Here is a 15905-nt window from a genome sequence, read left to right as displayed (position 1 = left end):
GGCAGCTCCTGAGTCCTACATCTTCCAAAATCATGCCACTGAAATTCAGCAGAACTTGCAGAATTTTGGTTGGGTGTTTTTCCATTTATTTACAATAAGAAATGAAAGGAAACATGTCTGTTAGTTTCTTTTTATAACAGCTGCCTTTTCACAGAAAGTTAAGGCACTTCCACATGGCTATTAGCTTCACCCCCAAACCATCCAAAATGAATATCCCCACCACTACCAACTCTGCAGTGGTGGAGATTCCTCCTGAATCAACCAGCTCTCCTTGCAGCAGACCAAAGAGGGGAGCTGAAATCAGCAACCTGCTCAACCTGCAAGTGCCCTACTCCCTTTTTAGCCACACTTGTTTCTCTGGTAAGGAGGGAACTGTAGGTCTGCGTGCAAAAAATCCTGAAATCTGTGCAAGGATGCTGTAACACTCTGGTGCAGGGTTTCTCAACCAGGATTCCATGAGAGGTCACTAGAGTTTCCCTGGGAGATCACGAAAAAATTATTTCAAAACTTATTTCAAATTTGGGCGACATCTAAGCTTCATTCTTTATTTTTAGTTTAAGAACACTGTTAGTGCATATATACAGGCCTACACATGAAACAAATAATCATAATTTTGTAACTTCTGGCCTATATTTGAGCCTAAATGTGCAGGGGTTCCCCAAGGCCTGAAAAATATTTCAAGGGATCCCCCAGGGTCAAAAGGTTGAGAAAGGCTTCTCTGGTGCACCCACCTCTAAGCCCTGCCAGCATCACAAATCACAGCACAGAAGTTTTGATCTATGTCCTATCTGGTTCGGAAGGAAATTGGCAGATGATATGGCGCCAGTCCATTGCATGGCACCAAAGGCCTTGTGGAAGGATATTTACAGCGTGAAAAGTTCCATTTGAAAGGGAGCATGGTGTAATGGTTAGAGCAGGGGTCCCCAAACCCATCAGCTCATTGACTCCTACATGAAGTTTCTGATAGTTCATTTACCCCTAAGTATTTATTATATGAAAATAATATAATACAGGTAATCCTCAGTTAATGACTGTAATTGGGGCAGGCAACTCTGTTGCTAAATGATGTGGTCGTAAAACAAAAAATCATAAGTCTCCTTGTTCAGCGCTGCCATAACTTTGAATGGTCACTGAACAAGTCATCGTTAAGTGAGGACTACCTATTAATACTACCTTAATAATTTTATAAATAACAACAACAACAATAATGGATAGTCTCATCAACCCTTTGACCACTTTGGGGAACCCTGGGTTAGAGTGTTGAACTAAGGTAAGAAGACATTCATTACCATTTTATCTGTATATGTTTCTGTGCAATAGCAGGTTTGTATTTAATTTATTATATTTCTTTTTCCTTTTTGCCCAATATGTCTTTAAGACGGGTTCTCCTGGAACAACTGCAAGCAGCTGGAGACATGTCATCACCACAAATGACTCAACGGACCGGCTCCTTCCTTTTCCTGCTCATGTGGGTCTCTTGCGTGTCTGTGACAAGCGGAGCGAAAGATGTGGTTCCAGAGTTAAGCCCTCAGGAATATTTTAGCAGCTTGCAAGCATCTAAAGCGTCTTTGGTTTATTTTCAGAAGGGTGGTGAGTACTTTCACCAGACACCTTGAGAAGTTTGATTACTAAATGAGGCAAGAGGAAGGAAAGAAAGAAAGGAAACTCATATGACTAGATGTAGGAACAAAAATGTAGTGTGCATAAAAATACATGATGATTCACTCATAATGACAATGAGTTTTGTGTTAAAAAGACAAATGCCCAAACTCCCCACCAAACTACTACATGTTTGATGTGCAGCCCTAACTTTTTTGCAACCCTCCCCCCACCCCCCCAGTTAATTACAATCCTCTGCTGCTCCTGTGCTGGTGCAGTACCCACCCCCTTTCAAGCACCTTTTTCAGCATTGGATCCAAAGCATTGCACATCCTTAGTTTTGACATTACCAATTAGCGTAAATCATATAGTTTAGTTTTTCCTTCTATGGCAGAAAATCAGAAGGACTCTGGTAACACCTTTTCTGACTAACAAATTTTATTAAAAGCCATAAGCTTTCAGTAAGGTTGGAAAAGGTATGACTTGCACTTCTGATTTTTTTCTTCTATAGATTGACACAACTCTCCTCCTATAATGTCTTATAAGGCATCTTGTTCTAGCCCTCTGATTATGATTTGCTATTTTCTGCACGTTTTCCAGTCCTGTGAAATATTCACCTAGTGGAGTTGGGGCTGTGGTTTCCCTGAGCAAGCTTAGTTTTCAGGTAGGCAAATTTTGGAGGCTGATGGATACATTTGATGTTCTGAGAGTATGTCAGAAGCCTCAGTTCCTAATATGGGTTTAGTTCTGTTTCAGTTGTTTCTCATGAGTATATTAATTATTACAACAAAAATAACCAATATTCTAAATCTCTCTAGTCTTCCAATCTGTTTAAAACTTTCTTAAATCAAAATCCTTTTTTGTTTTTTTGTTTTTTGCCAATTATATATTATTTTAAATTCTTAACTCTCTCTTTAATATGTCTTAAATCCAAAGAAGAAGGTAAAACTCACCAGGTATCAAATTAAGTTCACAGTTTTGGAGGTCTCTAATATTCATAAAGTGGTTAAATTGAACACTGCTGAATGTGATTAGTTCAGCTGGCTTAGTGTCCTTACTAAAGGCTCTGCCACTGCTGAGAGCAAAGATGTCGACTCCCTTGGCTCCTGGCGCTCAAGCCCACAGGAGACTGCTTTTTTATGGTCTCCTCGCAAGGAGCTGCCATTCAGAGCTTTCGTGGGCAATCTCCTGTTCTCTCCTTCTCCAGAGAGCTTTGAAGGACTGGTCTACTCACCAGGCTTTCATTCTACGCAGCAGTTGTTGCCTCCGTTCATTCACGAAGGTGTCTTCAGTCAGCCATGACTCACAGTGGAAGCCCCTGATTCAAATGGTTTTTTAAAAAGTCAGATGGGGTGAGATAGGGAGTGGGATGGATGCTCAGGGAGATAATCATGGGTGACCTGACCCCCTCAGGCACCATAGTCCCTTCTGCCTATCTAATTTGATGAAGAGTTCTAGAGAGTGTGAAAGTTTGTACATGCTTTTGTGACATTTTGGTTGGTGTAGTGATTTCTTGCTTAGCCATGGTTCAGATTTTTTTTTCCATGGCCCAAGAAAGGATTTTGCTTTATTTGCTTTTATGGCCCTTTCTGTAGTGGTTCTACTGAAATAGGCTGGGTCCTGTCCTTAAGAATGTGGCTTTACCTAGCTGTTCAAGGGACAACCCTGATCTAATTTAATTTTTGAAGAAGATTGGTCAGAAGCAGGCTATCATTATTTGTGGTCACTTTCTGGAGCCTTAGCAGTGCCACGGATATTGACACCAGCACTAATACATTTCTTTCATTTGTTTTACATATAGCTGAACTTTCAGCTCTGCTTAATATTCTTCTTATGGCTTGTACAACTTTCCTCTTGGCTACACCTGCTTTTACAGGTAGTCCTCGCTTAATGACCACAATTGGGACCGGAATTTTGGTTGCTAAGCGAATCCAACCTGATTTTATGACCTTTTTGTGGCAGTCATTAAGCGAATTACCATGGGTGTTAAGCTAACCATGTGGTTGTTAAGCAAATCATGTGGTCCCCCATTGATTTTTCTTGCCACAAGCTGTCCGGGAAGGTTGAAAATGGTGATCACATGACCATGGGACACTGTGACAGTCATAAATGTGAACTGGTTGTCATATGCCCAAATTGTCATCATGTGACCACGGGGACACTGCAACGGTTGTAAGTGTGAGGACTGGTCATAAATCGATCTTTTTCAGCACTGTTGTAAGTCTGAACTGTCACTAAACGAATGGTTGTTAAGCAAGGCCTACCTGTAGTCTTCAATATGCCATTCAATACTTGATATAGCCCTCAGCGGCAAGAGGTGTACCTCACCTTAAACACTAACTGAGAGGAAGTTCCTCAAGATTTCATTGGGAAGGAATTCCACAATTTATGTGCCATTCCTGGGAAGGCTGTGTCTTTCTGCCAGTCCTTCAAGGTAGACTAGACTTAAGAAACTAATGCCATGTAAGTCAGTATTACTATTAATATAACAGCTGTAGTAATGGAATCTTGCAAGTCTAAATGCGCTTCTCCCTACTTCCCTTTATCTTCATGTGAACTAGGGAGGGGTTTGTCTGAGACATTTGCTCAAGTTACTTTCCTGGCCCAGGCTCAAGCCCCTCTTATCTGATTGTTGCCTTTGTAGTGGCTCTTCCTTCTACAAGGCCATTCCCTGTGCCCTCTAGACTTTCATATTTGTGTCAGTATGGGGACAAAAAAGAGGTAAAAGGCAAGCAGGTTAATAAAAATGGCGTTAAATCAATATGAGGATTTCAAGTCAAGCCAACAGTGTATAGAGAATGATGCATTCTCCATTCATGCTGTTAAATTCAATATATGCTTGGTACCAGGCCCCTCCCCCAATTCTGCAAAGAAAAATGAAGATGGAAATTAAACAGTGTTTTAGAAATATTAAAAATATCACTATGATTGTTATTATGAAGGTTTTGGTTTTTTATTCCAGTTTCACCATCTAGTGAGATGTTCCTGGAACAGCTGGAGAACTCCAGAGAAGCTCTCCGAGATTATGGAATTTCTGTCTTAAAGGTGAAATTGTTTTCTGCTTTATAATTCTTAGGGAAGCCTGGCCCTTCTGAAATTTCAAGACAAACCAGCCAAATTCTACCACAATGTAAATGACAAATGTTAGATGGAAATTGCCCACTGGCTTTTGAATGCAGAATGAAGCATTTTTCTTTTGTTTTAAACAAAATGTAATCATACTGTGCTGAATTATTGTCTGTCTAGTCTTGTGTAATCTGTTTGACAAGTCCCGAGATAGCAGTTTTTCCCATTACTGTTTTCTTTTTGTTTTGCCAGAAGAGATAAGGAATTATTTTTAAACAAGCAATGCGCGGAAGTGGAAGAAGACAATAGAATAGGAAGGACAAGAGACCTCTTCCAGAAAATTAGAAACATTGGAGGTAAATTCCAGGCAAAAATGGGTATGATCAAAAACAAAGATGGCAAGGACCTAACAGAAGAAGAAGAGATCAAGAAAAGGTGGCAAGAATATACAGAAGACCTGTATAGGAAGGATAACAATATCGGGGATAGCTTTGACGGTGTGGTCAGTGAGCTAGAGCCAGACATCCTGAAGAGTGAGGTTGAGTGGGCCTTAAGAAGCATTGCTAATAACAAGGCAACAGGAGACGACGGCATCCCAGCTGAACTGTTCAAAATCTTGCAAGATGATGCTGTCAAGGTAATGCATGCTATATGCCAGCAAATTTGGAAAACACAAGAATGGCCATCAGACTGGAAAAAATCAACTTATATCCCCATACCAAAAAAGGGAAACACTAAAGAATGTTCAGACTATCGAACAGTGGCACTCATTTCACATGCCAGTAAGGTAATGCTCAAGATCCTGCAAGGTAGACTTCAGCAGTTCATGGAGCGAGAATTGCCAGATGTACAAGCTGGGTTTAGAAAAGGCAGAGGAACTAGGGACCAAATTGCCAATATCCGCTGGATAATGGAAAAAGCCAGGGAGTTTCAGAAAAACATCTATTTCTGTTTTATTGACTATTCTAAAGCCTTTGACTGTGTGGACCATAACAAATTGTGGCAAGTTCTTAGTGGTATGGGGATACCAAGTCATCTTGTATGCCTCCTGAAGAATCTGTATAACGACCAAGTAGCAACAGTAAGAACAGACCACGGAACAACAGACTGGTTTAAGATTGGGAAAGGAGTACGGCAGGGCTGTATACTCTCACCCTACCTATTCAACTTGTACGCAGAACACATCATGCGACAAGCTGGCCTTGAGGAATCCAAGGCTGGAGTTAAAATCTCTGGAAGAAACATTAACAATCTCAGATATGCAGATGATACCACTTTGATGGCTGAAAGTGAAGAGGAACTGAGGAGCCTTATGATGAAGGTGAAAGAAGAAAGTGCAAAAGCTGGTTTGCAGCTAAACCTCAAAAAAACCAAGATTATGGCAACCAGCTTGATTGATAACTGGCAAATAGAGGGAGAAAATGTAGAAGCAGTGAAAGACTTTGTATTCCTAGGTGCAAAGATTACTGCAGATGCTGACTGCAGTCAGGAAATCAGAAGACGCTTAATCCTTGGGAGAAGAGCAATGACAAATCTCAATAAAATAGTTAAGAGCAGAGACATCACACTGACAACAAAGGCCCGCATAGTTAAAGCAATGGTGTTCCCTGTAGTAACATATGGCTGCGAGAGCTGGACCATAAGGAAGGCTGAGCGAAGGAAGATCGATGCTTTTGAACTGTGGTGTTGGAGGAAAATTCTGAGAGTGCCTTGGACTGCAAGAAGATCCAACCAGTCCATCCTCCAGGAAATAAAGCCAGACTGCTCACTTGAGGGAATGATATTAAAGGCAAAACTGAAATACTTTGGCCACATAATGAGAAGACAGGACACCCTGGAGAAGATGCTGATGCTAGGGAGAGTGGAAGGCAAAAGGAAGAGGGGCCGACCAAGGGCAAGATGGATGGATGATATTCTAGAGGTGACGGACTCGTCCCTGGGGGAGCTGGGGGTGTTGACGACCGACAGGAAGCTCTGGCGTGGGCTGGTCCATGAAGTCACGAAGAGTCGGAAGCGACTAAACGAATAAACAACAAATCCCAATAGAATATTGGACAGAAATTATGTAAAGGAATTGAGACTCTATGCATCTGTCAGTCAGCATGGTAACTCTCTGAATATTGAACAGAATGGGACCAAATTTAGTATGTGGGGAGAAAGAATGTGATAAAAAATGGCCTGGATCAGGCTGTGGGCTATGAAGAAGAACATTCCTCCAGCTGCGGGAAAGGTTCAAAACATTGACATCTGCTTTGTTCCACTCATATGATCCAGAGCAGAATGTATGTAGCCTGTTTTGTGTTTCCTAGTACATACATACAGGTAGTCCTCACTTAATGACCATTTGTTTAGTGACAGTTCAAATTTACGATGGTGCTGAAAAGACTGACTTACAACCAGAGCTCACACTTGTAACCGTTGCAGCATCCCGAGGTCACGTGATCACGATTTGGGCGCTTGGCAGCTGGTTTGCATTTATGACTGTTGCAGCATCCCATGGTCAAATAATCACCATTTTTTACTTTCCTGGCCAGCTTCTGGCAAGCAAAATCAGTGGGGAACCATATGATTTGCTTAATGACCACGTGGTTCATTTAATTCCCACGTGATTTGCTTAATGACTGCTGCAAAGGTTGTAAAATTGGGTCAGATTCACTTAATGACTGCTTTGCTTAGCAACTGAAATTCCAGTCTCAGTTACAGTCATTAAGCAAGGACTACCTGTATGCATGAATATAGGGTCACTCTTGAAGGGGTTGGAAAGAATTCCGGAAGTCCTGCTCTGCATGCTTTCCTTATCTTCTAAATTAGAATTTCCTAGGACTGAGTTCTGTCACTAAGCTGCTGTCTTCTAGCACTGTGTGAAGAGAAGCCTTGGAGAACATCAGGGATCTGGGAATAATAAAGGGAGATTAAATTGAGACTTTTTTCTGATGTAATATGGGTCCAATAAGATGATTTATTAAAACTGTGGTTTTATATAATGTGCCTGGTTTTATTTTCTGTAAACAGTAGCTACTATTTCACTATTGATATTAATGGCAGCTATTCTCCCAGAGCAAAAAGCAGCTTCTGAGGTTAGGATTTTTAACAGGATTGTGATGCAGGGACACAAAAACCCAACCCCATATCCCTCAGTCTCAATCCTGATGTTTCCCCAAGAGCTATTTTCTAAAAATAAGCAAATCCAGACTCCTGAAATGCAATTGTATATTTAATACATCATCCAGTTTGTCTAATTTGTTGATGCGGAAGATGAGAGGAAGGTTTTTATAGAAGTGTTTCCAGTTGAATTATAGTAAGCCTCAGCAGGTGATCTGAGCTGATCTAGAAAACTAAGCAGGTTTGGGCTTGGTTAATTCATGATGACAGCAATCACTTCACTGTATATAATTGAACTGGCCTTTGCAACGTGATTGTTAATATTACAATAATATCTCGGTGAAGATTTTAGGATGTTAATTTTTTTTCTTCACAGGTTAACTGCCAAAGAGGAGAAGCATCCAGCTACTGCAGAGGAGATAACTCCTTGGGAAAAGTGTATCTATTCAGGTAAATAGTTCATCTGATAGCAAATGAATAAATTACACTGACTCAGCTTGTACAGTATAGCTGGGCATTGAGATCAGATTGTCTGTGAAGCTTCTTTTTCCTTCCCCTGGCTGGCCAACACTGATAGGAGTTTCAACCCAACATCACTGGGAGGGTGACAGAGTAAGGGCAGTTGAGTTAATTGTAGGAAAGCAAAGGAGAGGAGAAAGCTGGAGTCTGGTCTGCTCTGAAGTGAAATGAACTTTTTTATCCATGCTTTGAACTGGAAATACAATCTTCTGCTGCTATTTCATGAAATGAACCATTAGGTGATGATGGCCATGTGTAAAATCATGCACAGTGTGGAAAATGTGGACCTAGCCATTTTTTTTCTCCAGTATTAGAACTTAGAATTAGTGAAATTCAAAGCTGTTCAGTTCTAATAAGAGAAGTATTGATTTTGCAGTTAAACTGTAAATGTTGATGCCGTCAGATGTGGTGAGGGTCACCCATTCAGGCAGTTTTAACGGGGGGCTACATGTTACCCTCCAGACGGTATGGCTTGGAGACTCTCGCAGCCTGTCCCGTGTTTACATAATGATCTTGTCTGCTCCTAGGTTCTTGGTTTCCCATCTTGCCAGCTTCGGCCCTCACAGATACGAATCTGTAGCCAATAATAAGATGAACTCACCATTTGAGAAAGAGCTGATTCTGAGGGTTCTTAAAAGATCAAGGGATCAGAGCTTAGTCTGGACACCTTTTGATATAACTGTGTCTAAACCAGAGAAAGACATGTTAGGTGGAGATGACATTGAGTAGCTTTGCTCCCATTCTGCATCTGACTGTGCATATTGAAGGCTCACTGGCACCCCGAGTGGAAGCTGAGGAAGTCTGACTACCCACATCCCAAAGATGCGACGTGTGATAGACAGGGTTCACTGTTCTGGCAGAAGCGGTCAGCTGAGTTATCTGCACTGGCTTTAAGCGTTTATCTTGTTTTCCAGGGCCCATGTGTTGGTTCGTGAACTTGCCATAGATGCCTTGTTCAGCCAGGATGCCGTTGTGGCAAATGTACTTTTGTAAGTACGCTGTCCTTTATTTGTTCATCGTGCACCCTGCCTCTGTTCAAGGCAGCAAACAAAGCTAAATATAAACGCAAACAGATTTTTAAAAATATTAAAACTAATTAACGGTTAAAATCCTCTTGTTTGGGGTATTTTCTTACTGTTATTTTTCTCACTGAGCTGCTTTTCATTTTTTGTGGAAAGCAGATGGTTAGTCCCAGCTGGTTCTGGGGACATCACCAGAGAGGGCTCTGGAAGACAGCAAGATTCTAGAAATGAGGCAGAAAAAAGGCAGAGCAAGGAGAGTCTTTGGCAGGAGTGTGTGATGAAGATCTGACCTCATGGTTCTTAAAGGGCTTGGATTTATTTCATTGAAATGTTTATAATCTCTCTTTCTTCTAAACAGGGACCGGTCAAACTACAGGCCACATGTAGCCCCCACAGCCCATTTTTACAGCTCAGGAACTTTCCAAGAGCATATCATCAACACTGTCAGCAATCCAATTAGAGCAGCAGAATTTGAGATCTGAAAAGCAGTGCAATCAGTGTATAATACAGGTAGCCCTCACTTACCGACTGCCTTGTGCAGTGACTGTTCGAAGTTACAATGGTGCTGAAAAGATAACTTTGTGACCAAGGTGTGCAGCATCTCTCAGTCACGAGCCTGACTCGTTTTTTGTCTTCCCCCCCCTCGCAGAGTGGAGAGATTGGAGAGGAAGGGATTACAAGAGAGTATGCAGACACACAATGGGGAATACACATAGAAAGGAATGAGCTAGTGCCAGCTGTTTGCCTAGCATGCTTGCGGCTTATAGGGAGCTGCAAGTACACAAGGCAAACAGCCAGCACCACCGCATTCCTTTCGATGTCTATTCCCCATTGTGTGCCTGCTTACTCTCTTGTAATCCCTTCCTCTCCAATGAATGTAAATACAAACATTAATTCCCTTCTTACTAATTAACCCAGCGCCAGGATGAGCATTCCAAAGGGCGGGGGAGTGGGGGAAAAGGAAAGCTGAAGTAAAATCATAAGCATAGTCACAGTCATGTGATTTTCCACTTAGTGACTGAGCTGTGGGTCCCAACTATGGTCACTAAATGAGGACTACCTGTAAAACTTCATGTATATTTATTAAAAGAAATAAACCGATACTCTGGAAAATTGGAGGAAAATGGATCAAAGGTTTTGCTTCTTCCCAGTACTTCCTTGACAATTTTTTTAAAAAGTTGCCCATTCTATTCTACAGGGAAGCTCAAAGCAGGAAAAATCAACTTAGAATAGACAATTTCCATGTGACTTTCTAATGTGGTCTTGCTTATTTGTTTAGAAGTTGTAACCACTAGGCAAAGAGCAATGGGGTTCTGGGCAGGAAGGAAGAACAAAAGGATTGGGGAATCTTATTATAGCAGGGAATAGTAATAACGATCTAATAATAAAATATTCATTACTTTATTATTAGATAAAATATTGTCTAATCAGAAAAAATGCTACAGTCCTCTATCAGCAAACAAATAATAAAATGTGCTGCAAATGATCTATCAGTCAAACATAGCATTAAAATCAGGTAGCTCAAACTATAGTTTGTTCTGTAAACAATATAGTTTTTACTGTAAGGACAATAAACAATAGAATTTATACTGTAAACAGCTGTTTATATTGCAAATCATAATGAGAAATCCCCAGGTAGCAGCCTATACATCAGAGCATTATGCTATCCTGCTAAAGCAGAAAAAAATCCTCTTTGATCCAGCCTTCTCAAAAAGAGGAGGACATGGCTATAGGTAGTCCTCACTTAATGACCACAATTGAGATTGAAATTTTGGTTGCTAAGCGAAGCTGTCATTAAGTGAATCAGACCCAATTTTATGACCTTTTTGTGGTGGTCATTAAGTGAATCACCATGGTCATTAGGTGAACCATGTGGTTGTTAAGTGAAACATGTGGTTCCCCATTGATTTTGCTTGCCAGAAGCCAGCCGGGAAGGTTGAAAATGGTGATCATGTGACCATGGGATGCTGCGATGGTCATAAATGTGAACCAGTTGTCAAGTGCCCAAATTGTGATCATGTGACTATGGGGACGTTGTGACAGTCGTTAGTATGAGCACTAGTTGTAAGTCAGTTTTTTCAGCACCACTGTAAGTCTGAACCGTCACTAAATGAATAGTTGTTAGGTGAGGACTACCTGTATTGTTTAACCTTTGAATCAGGCACAGTGTCATGTTTGTTGTATCCTATTCCTTATTTTAGTGTGAATTCTTATATAGTTATAAGTTAGGAAATGCCCCAAATAGGCCAGTGAAAATTGGACATAATTGGACATAACTTGCTGTTCAGAAGTCAAAAATGAAAGATTGAAAGAAGGGTGATGTGAATGGAGTATCCTATGATAGAAAATGGATGCTGGATCCCAGTGCAGGAGCATTTTGTCTGCAGCAGCTGGTGTTCAGGAAGATCTGACTGGTTGATTTACAGTTCCTTCCTTTGGGTGCTGTCCTGTTGTGATGTACAGGCCAAATTCCCGCCCAGAAACTGCAGTGGCCCAGGTTCAGGACCCATTGCGGTGTTGAGATATACCACAAGCTTTACACACTTCCATGTTAAAATGGGTCATTTAACAAGGACCAGAATATTAACAAAGTAAATATAGCCAAGGTGGTGTAGTGGTTAAGCTACCAGGCTAGAAACGGGAGACCGTGAGTTCTAGGCCTGCCTTTAGGCATGAAGCCGGCTGGGCAAACTTGGGCCAGTCCCTCTCTCTCAGCCCTAGGAAGCAGGCAATGGCAAACCACTTCTGAAGTCTTGCCAAGAAACTGCAGGGACTTGTCCAGGCATTTGCCAGGAGTCAAAACTGTCTTGAAGAGACCAAAACAAAGAAACAAACCCAAAGTAAAACTTCCTGTATGAAAGCCTTGATACTTGAATGGATTCACACATCCTTCTGTCTAGCAAGCTGAATCTGAAGCTACAGTCCATTATTTTCATGGGTTTCTCAGAATAACAAGCCATAAATCCTGGTTTGTACATCACAACTGGTTTTTTTGTTTTAAAAAACCCACAGAGTTTCCTAATTGGTTTGGCTGCTTTTAGGAGGAACCAGATGGAGAGCTGTCAGGCAAGAAGTATATGCATGTTTGTTAAATTACACTAATATGAGGGGCATTGAATTATAGCCATCTTTAATCCCCTCTTAGTTAAAATACAGATGGTTGTTTTCTTGCTGAGGGACTTCACTTACCGCATTCATAGGTTGCTCATCCGGTTTTCTTCCCAGCGCTCTCCTCTTCAATGAAGTGAAATACATTTCAACACTGATGGACCTTCAGCATTTGGAAAACTCTCTGAAGGGTCGATCCGATCTTGCTTTCGCATACGTGCAAGCTATTGGGACGGCAGGTAGCAATACAGCTCTAATGTTCATTCCCAAAGCTTTCGATCGTTCATGGGCCGCTGCATTTGTGATATGCTTTGCTCTGAACTAAAGTGCCATTTTACTGCTAAATGTTTTCTATTTTTAGCTCTGTGTCATAGTTTTCTCTTGTATTTTGAACTGGACTGGAAGAGGTGAGTAATATGTGTGAGCACTATGTAGATAATGAGAGGTAAGTGATACATACAGTATGTGTCTGTCCATACATATGTGCATGCCGTAAACATGAATGGCATTTGACGTGGGTAGATTTTGCCTGGATTTTGCAAACTCAGGATTAGGTTGGTTTAGGACAGGAGTGTGTAACTTTTTCCACATGAAGGGGTACACTTGGCCTTTGAGTGGTACACTGAAGAACTTTAATGGTGTGTGGGAATGACCTTGGGAGATGGGAGGAAGACCCGCAGACTGGACAACCAGTGTGTAAACGATATCTTGGCCCATAGGAGGAGGAGGAGCATGGGAAGTGTTTCAGAAAGGACCCTCCCTAGTTTTCTGGAGAGTAAAAGGAAAAGAGGGAAGAAATACTTCCAGTCTTGTAAGATTCTGTTAATGTAATCTTACAATAAAGATAGAGCTAGTACTCCTGGGTGTGCTTCGTGTCTGGACTACCCTGAAGGGCTAACGAGAACACTCTCCAAAATTAATTTCCTTTAAATTTGAATTAAATTAAGTACAGTTACTATTGTATCCCCTGTATTCAATATTGTTTTCTCTAAGTGTAAACATTACTAAGCAATGACTGCTTTTGAAAAGGCCTAGAAGGCCACAGGCCATGCATCTCTGGTTTAAGAGGAAAGGAAGATAGAAGACAGAAAGACAGCACTTAGTCCTCAAGAGGAATTGATGAATAAATATCTTCTCTTTCTAGAGCACCGAGTCTTGATGGAGGCTGCGTTTGTTTATGGTTCCGTTAAATTTGCCTTAACTACTGAAGTGGCACTTCTGAAGAGCATTCGGTATGCATTCCTAAGAATGTAAGAGCCAGTGTGCATCAGCCCAAAGTCTTTAGGCCAGCGTGAAATGTCACACGGTGGCCAACCAGGAAATTCATAAACAGAACACGAGAGTGATAGCCTGATCCTCCTGAGATGGAACCATTTCTCCTTTGGTTACTGCTATGGCTGGGTTTAGGGCTCCAGCCAAGTAAATGCAGAGATGCTAGAAGGGAGCAGTGAGTAACTGGGTTCCAGTCTTGTGGATCTGTTAGAAATGCAGGTGTCAATTAAGGAGTTGAGGCTTTGGTAAAGGGAGCTGTCTGGGACAGCTGTCAAAGATGACCTTTCACATACAGCAGAAGGCTTCTTGCTTGCTTGCCTTCCATCCCATACATGGAATAGCTACATGTTGGAATGTGGCAAATGAAGCTAACTCATTTTTTGGTTTGTGTTTTTCTTACTTCAGCAGTGGAGAGCCAGATGTGCCATCTTCAAAACTCTTCTTTTGCCACTGTAAGGTGGCCATGGATCCAGGGCAGCCATGCCACAGGACCCTGATGGAGCAGCCACTGACCACATTAAGCATCCACAAGTTCCTGAAGCTGATGGGAGAACCGCTGGTGGTAGGTGAATAGTAGCCATTACTTCTTTCTGACTTTCCTCCTGTGTTCTGAACTCACTCCAAAGCATATCAGAGCAGAATTGCATCAAGTAGGCTAGTGGAATCTATGGAAATGTTAAAGGAACTGGGAAAATTCTTGTTGCTTTTTTAAGAAAAAAGGAAATTGAAAAAACAGGTAGTCCTCACTGAACAAGCATTCATTTAGTGATGGTTTGGACTTACAGCAGTGCTGAAAAAACGGACTTACGATCAGTCCTCACACTTATGACTGTCACAGCATCCCTGCAGTCACATGATCACAATTTGGGTGCTTGGCAACTGGTTCGCAGTTACGACCGTTGCAGTGTCCCATGGTCACGTGATTGTCATTTTCAACCTTCCTGGCCTGCTTCTGGCAAGCAAAACCAATGGGGAACTGGGTGATTCGTTTAACAACCACATAGTTCAATTAACACCCATGGTGATTCGCTTAACAACTGCCACAAAAAAGGTTATAAAATGGGGTCGGATTTGCTTAATGGCTGCTTCGCGTAGCAACCGAAACTCCAGTCCCAATTGTGGTTAAGTGAGGACTATCTGTATATGCAACACTTGTTCTTAACACACAGTACAGACATAGAAATAAATAAATACACTTTGCTGCCTCCATCATTTTGAAGCTGAGCGAAGCAAAACAAAGCACCCATAGCCATTATGATGATTATTCTGTAGTTAAACACAGAAAAGGAGCTTTGTCGATATACCACTAAACAGTGTCAACTGATATCCCACACTATCTGTTCATAAAATGTTACTGTCAAACCTCACACAGCAGGGCATGATCAAGGAAGCAAGAATGGCACAGACTTCTAAAATGCCATGATGTGAGATAGAATGCAGAATCCTGCAAACTGCAGTAGGAGCCCTTTGTTATAAGGGAGTTCATTAAGGTGGTCTCTTTGAACAATTTCAGTCTTTTCTTCCTAAGTGAAGGCAAGCTGGGTTAAGCTGCTGTTACTGAGGTAAACCACTAATTCACCCCTCTCCCATCTGTGAATTGCTTATGGCTTACATTCCTCCTGCTTCTTTCCCAGTCTCCTCACAACTTCTCACAGTTACCGTTAAATAAAGTTTTAACTGTTTGTAATCAGTTGATCTTCTGAGTAAATGAGCCACAGATGGAATAATACTTTCCCCATGACTAAGATACTGTGCTAGGAGGAAAAGAACAAGTAAGAGGTGAGGTCACCTCAAAATAAAAGCTCATATCATCTGGAATGGTGCCCGTGACATTTTAAAGTATACTTATCTGTCCCCCCAAACTGAGACATTATTGCTGATGCATGCTGGATAATTGAGAAAGCCAAAAAATATCAAAAAGAAGTCAGTATGTCCTTCATTGATTATAGAAAGGGCTTCAGTTGTGTCGATAAAGTCAAGCTGTGGAATGTGCTTAGAAAAATGGGAATCCCAGAACATCTCATTGTCCTCGTAAAAACTCAAATACAGATTAGGCAGCCACAATACAGATAGAACATGGCGAACCAGGCTGGCTTCAGGTTGACAAAGGAATGAGACAAGGCTGTATAATCGCTCCTCGTTTATTCAGCCTATGGGCTGTATATATATTAGGGGAAGCTGAATTGGAAGAAGATAAGCGTGGTTTTAAAATTGGAG

At 41.4% G+C, this 15905-nt stretch overlaps 2 protein-coding genes across 4 annotated transcripts in view; one reads left to right on the top strand and one right to left on the bottom strand.

The window, feature by feature from the left end:
- Positions 1–15905, bottom strand: part of PTGER2 (prostaglandin E receptor 2) — a 449149-nt gene that overhangs the window by 363232 nt on the left and 70012 nt on the right. The window lies entirely within an intron of this gene.
- TXNDC16 (thioredoxin domain containing 16) overlaps positions 1–15905 on the top strand; it is a 44138-nt gene that overhangs the window by 1749 nt on the left and 26484 nt on the right. For 2 of the 3 annotated variants that reach the window (XR_010066945.1, XM_063290529.1), the window contains exons 2-8: positions 1379–1590; positions 4562–4644; positions 8144–8217; positions 9201–9275; positions 12534–12655; positions 13561–13648; positions 14094–14250. Coding sequence is in view for 2 of the 3 variants with exons in the window: in XM_063290529.1 (XP_063146599.1) it covers positions 1416–1590; positions 4562–4644; positions 8144–8217; positions 9201–9275; positions 12534–12655; positions 13561–13648; positions 14094–14250 (774 nt within the window). In the remaining variant the exon portion in view is untranslated. The remainder of the gene's footprint in view (positions 1–1378; positions 1591–4561; positions 4645–8143; positions 8218–9200; positions 9276–12533; positions 12656–13560; positions 13649–14093; positions 14251–15905) is intronic. The other variant, XM_063290530.1, reaches the window with a different exon arrangement.

This window comes from Candoia aspera, chromosome 1 (genome assembly GCF_035149785.1).
Source record: "Candoia aspera isolate rCanAsp1 chromosome 1, rCanAsp1.hap2, whole genome shotgun sequence".
NCBI classification, from domain to species: domain Eukaryota; kingdom Metazoa; phylum Chordata; class Lepidosauria; order Squamata; family Boidae; genus Candoia; species Candoia aspera.
The sequence above is the reverse complement of the archived record's forward strand: the minus strand, read 5'-3'. Positions and strand labels throughout refer to the sequence as shown.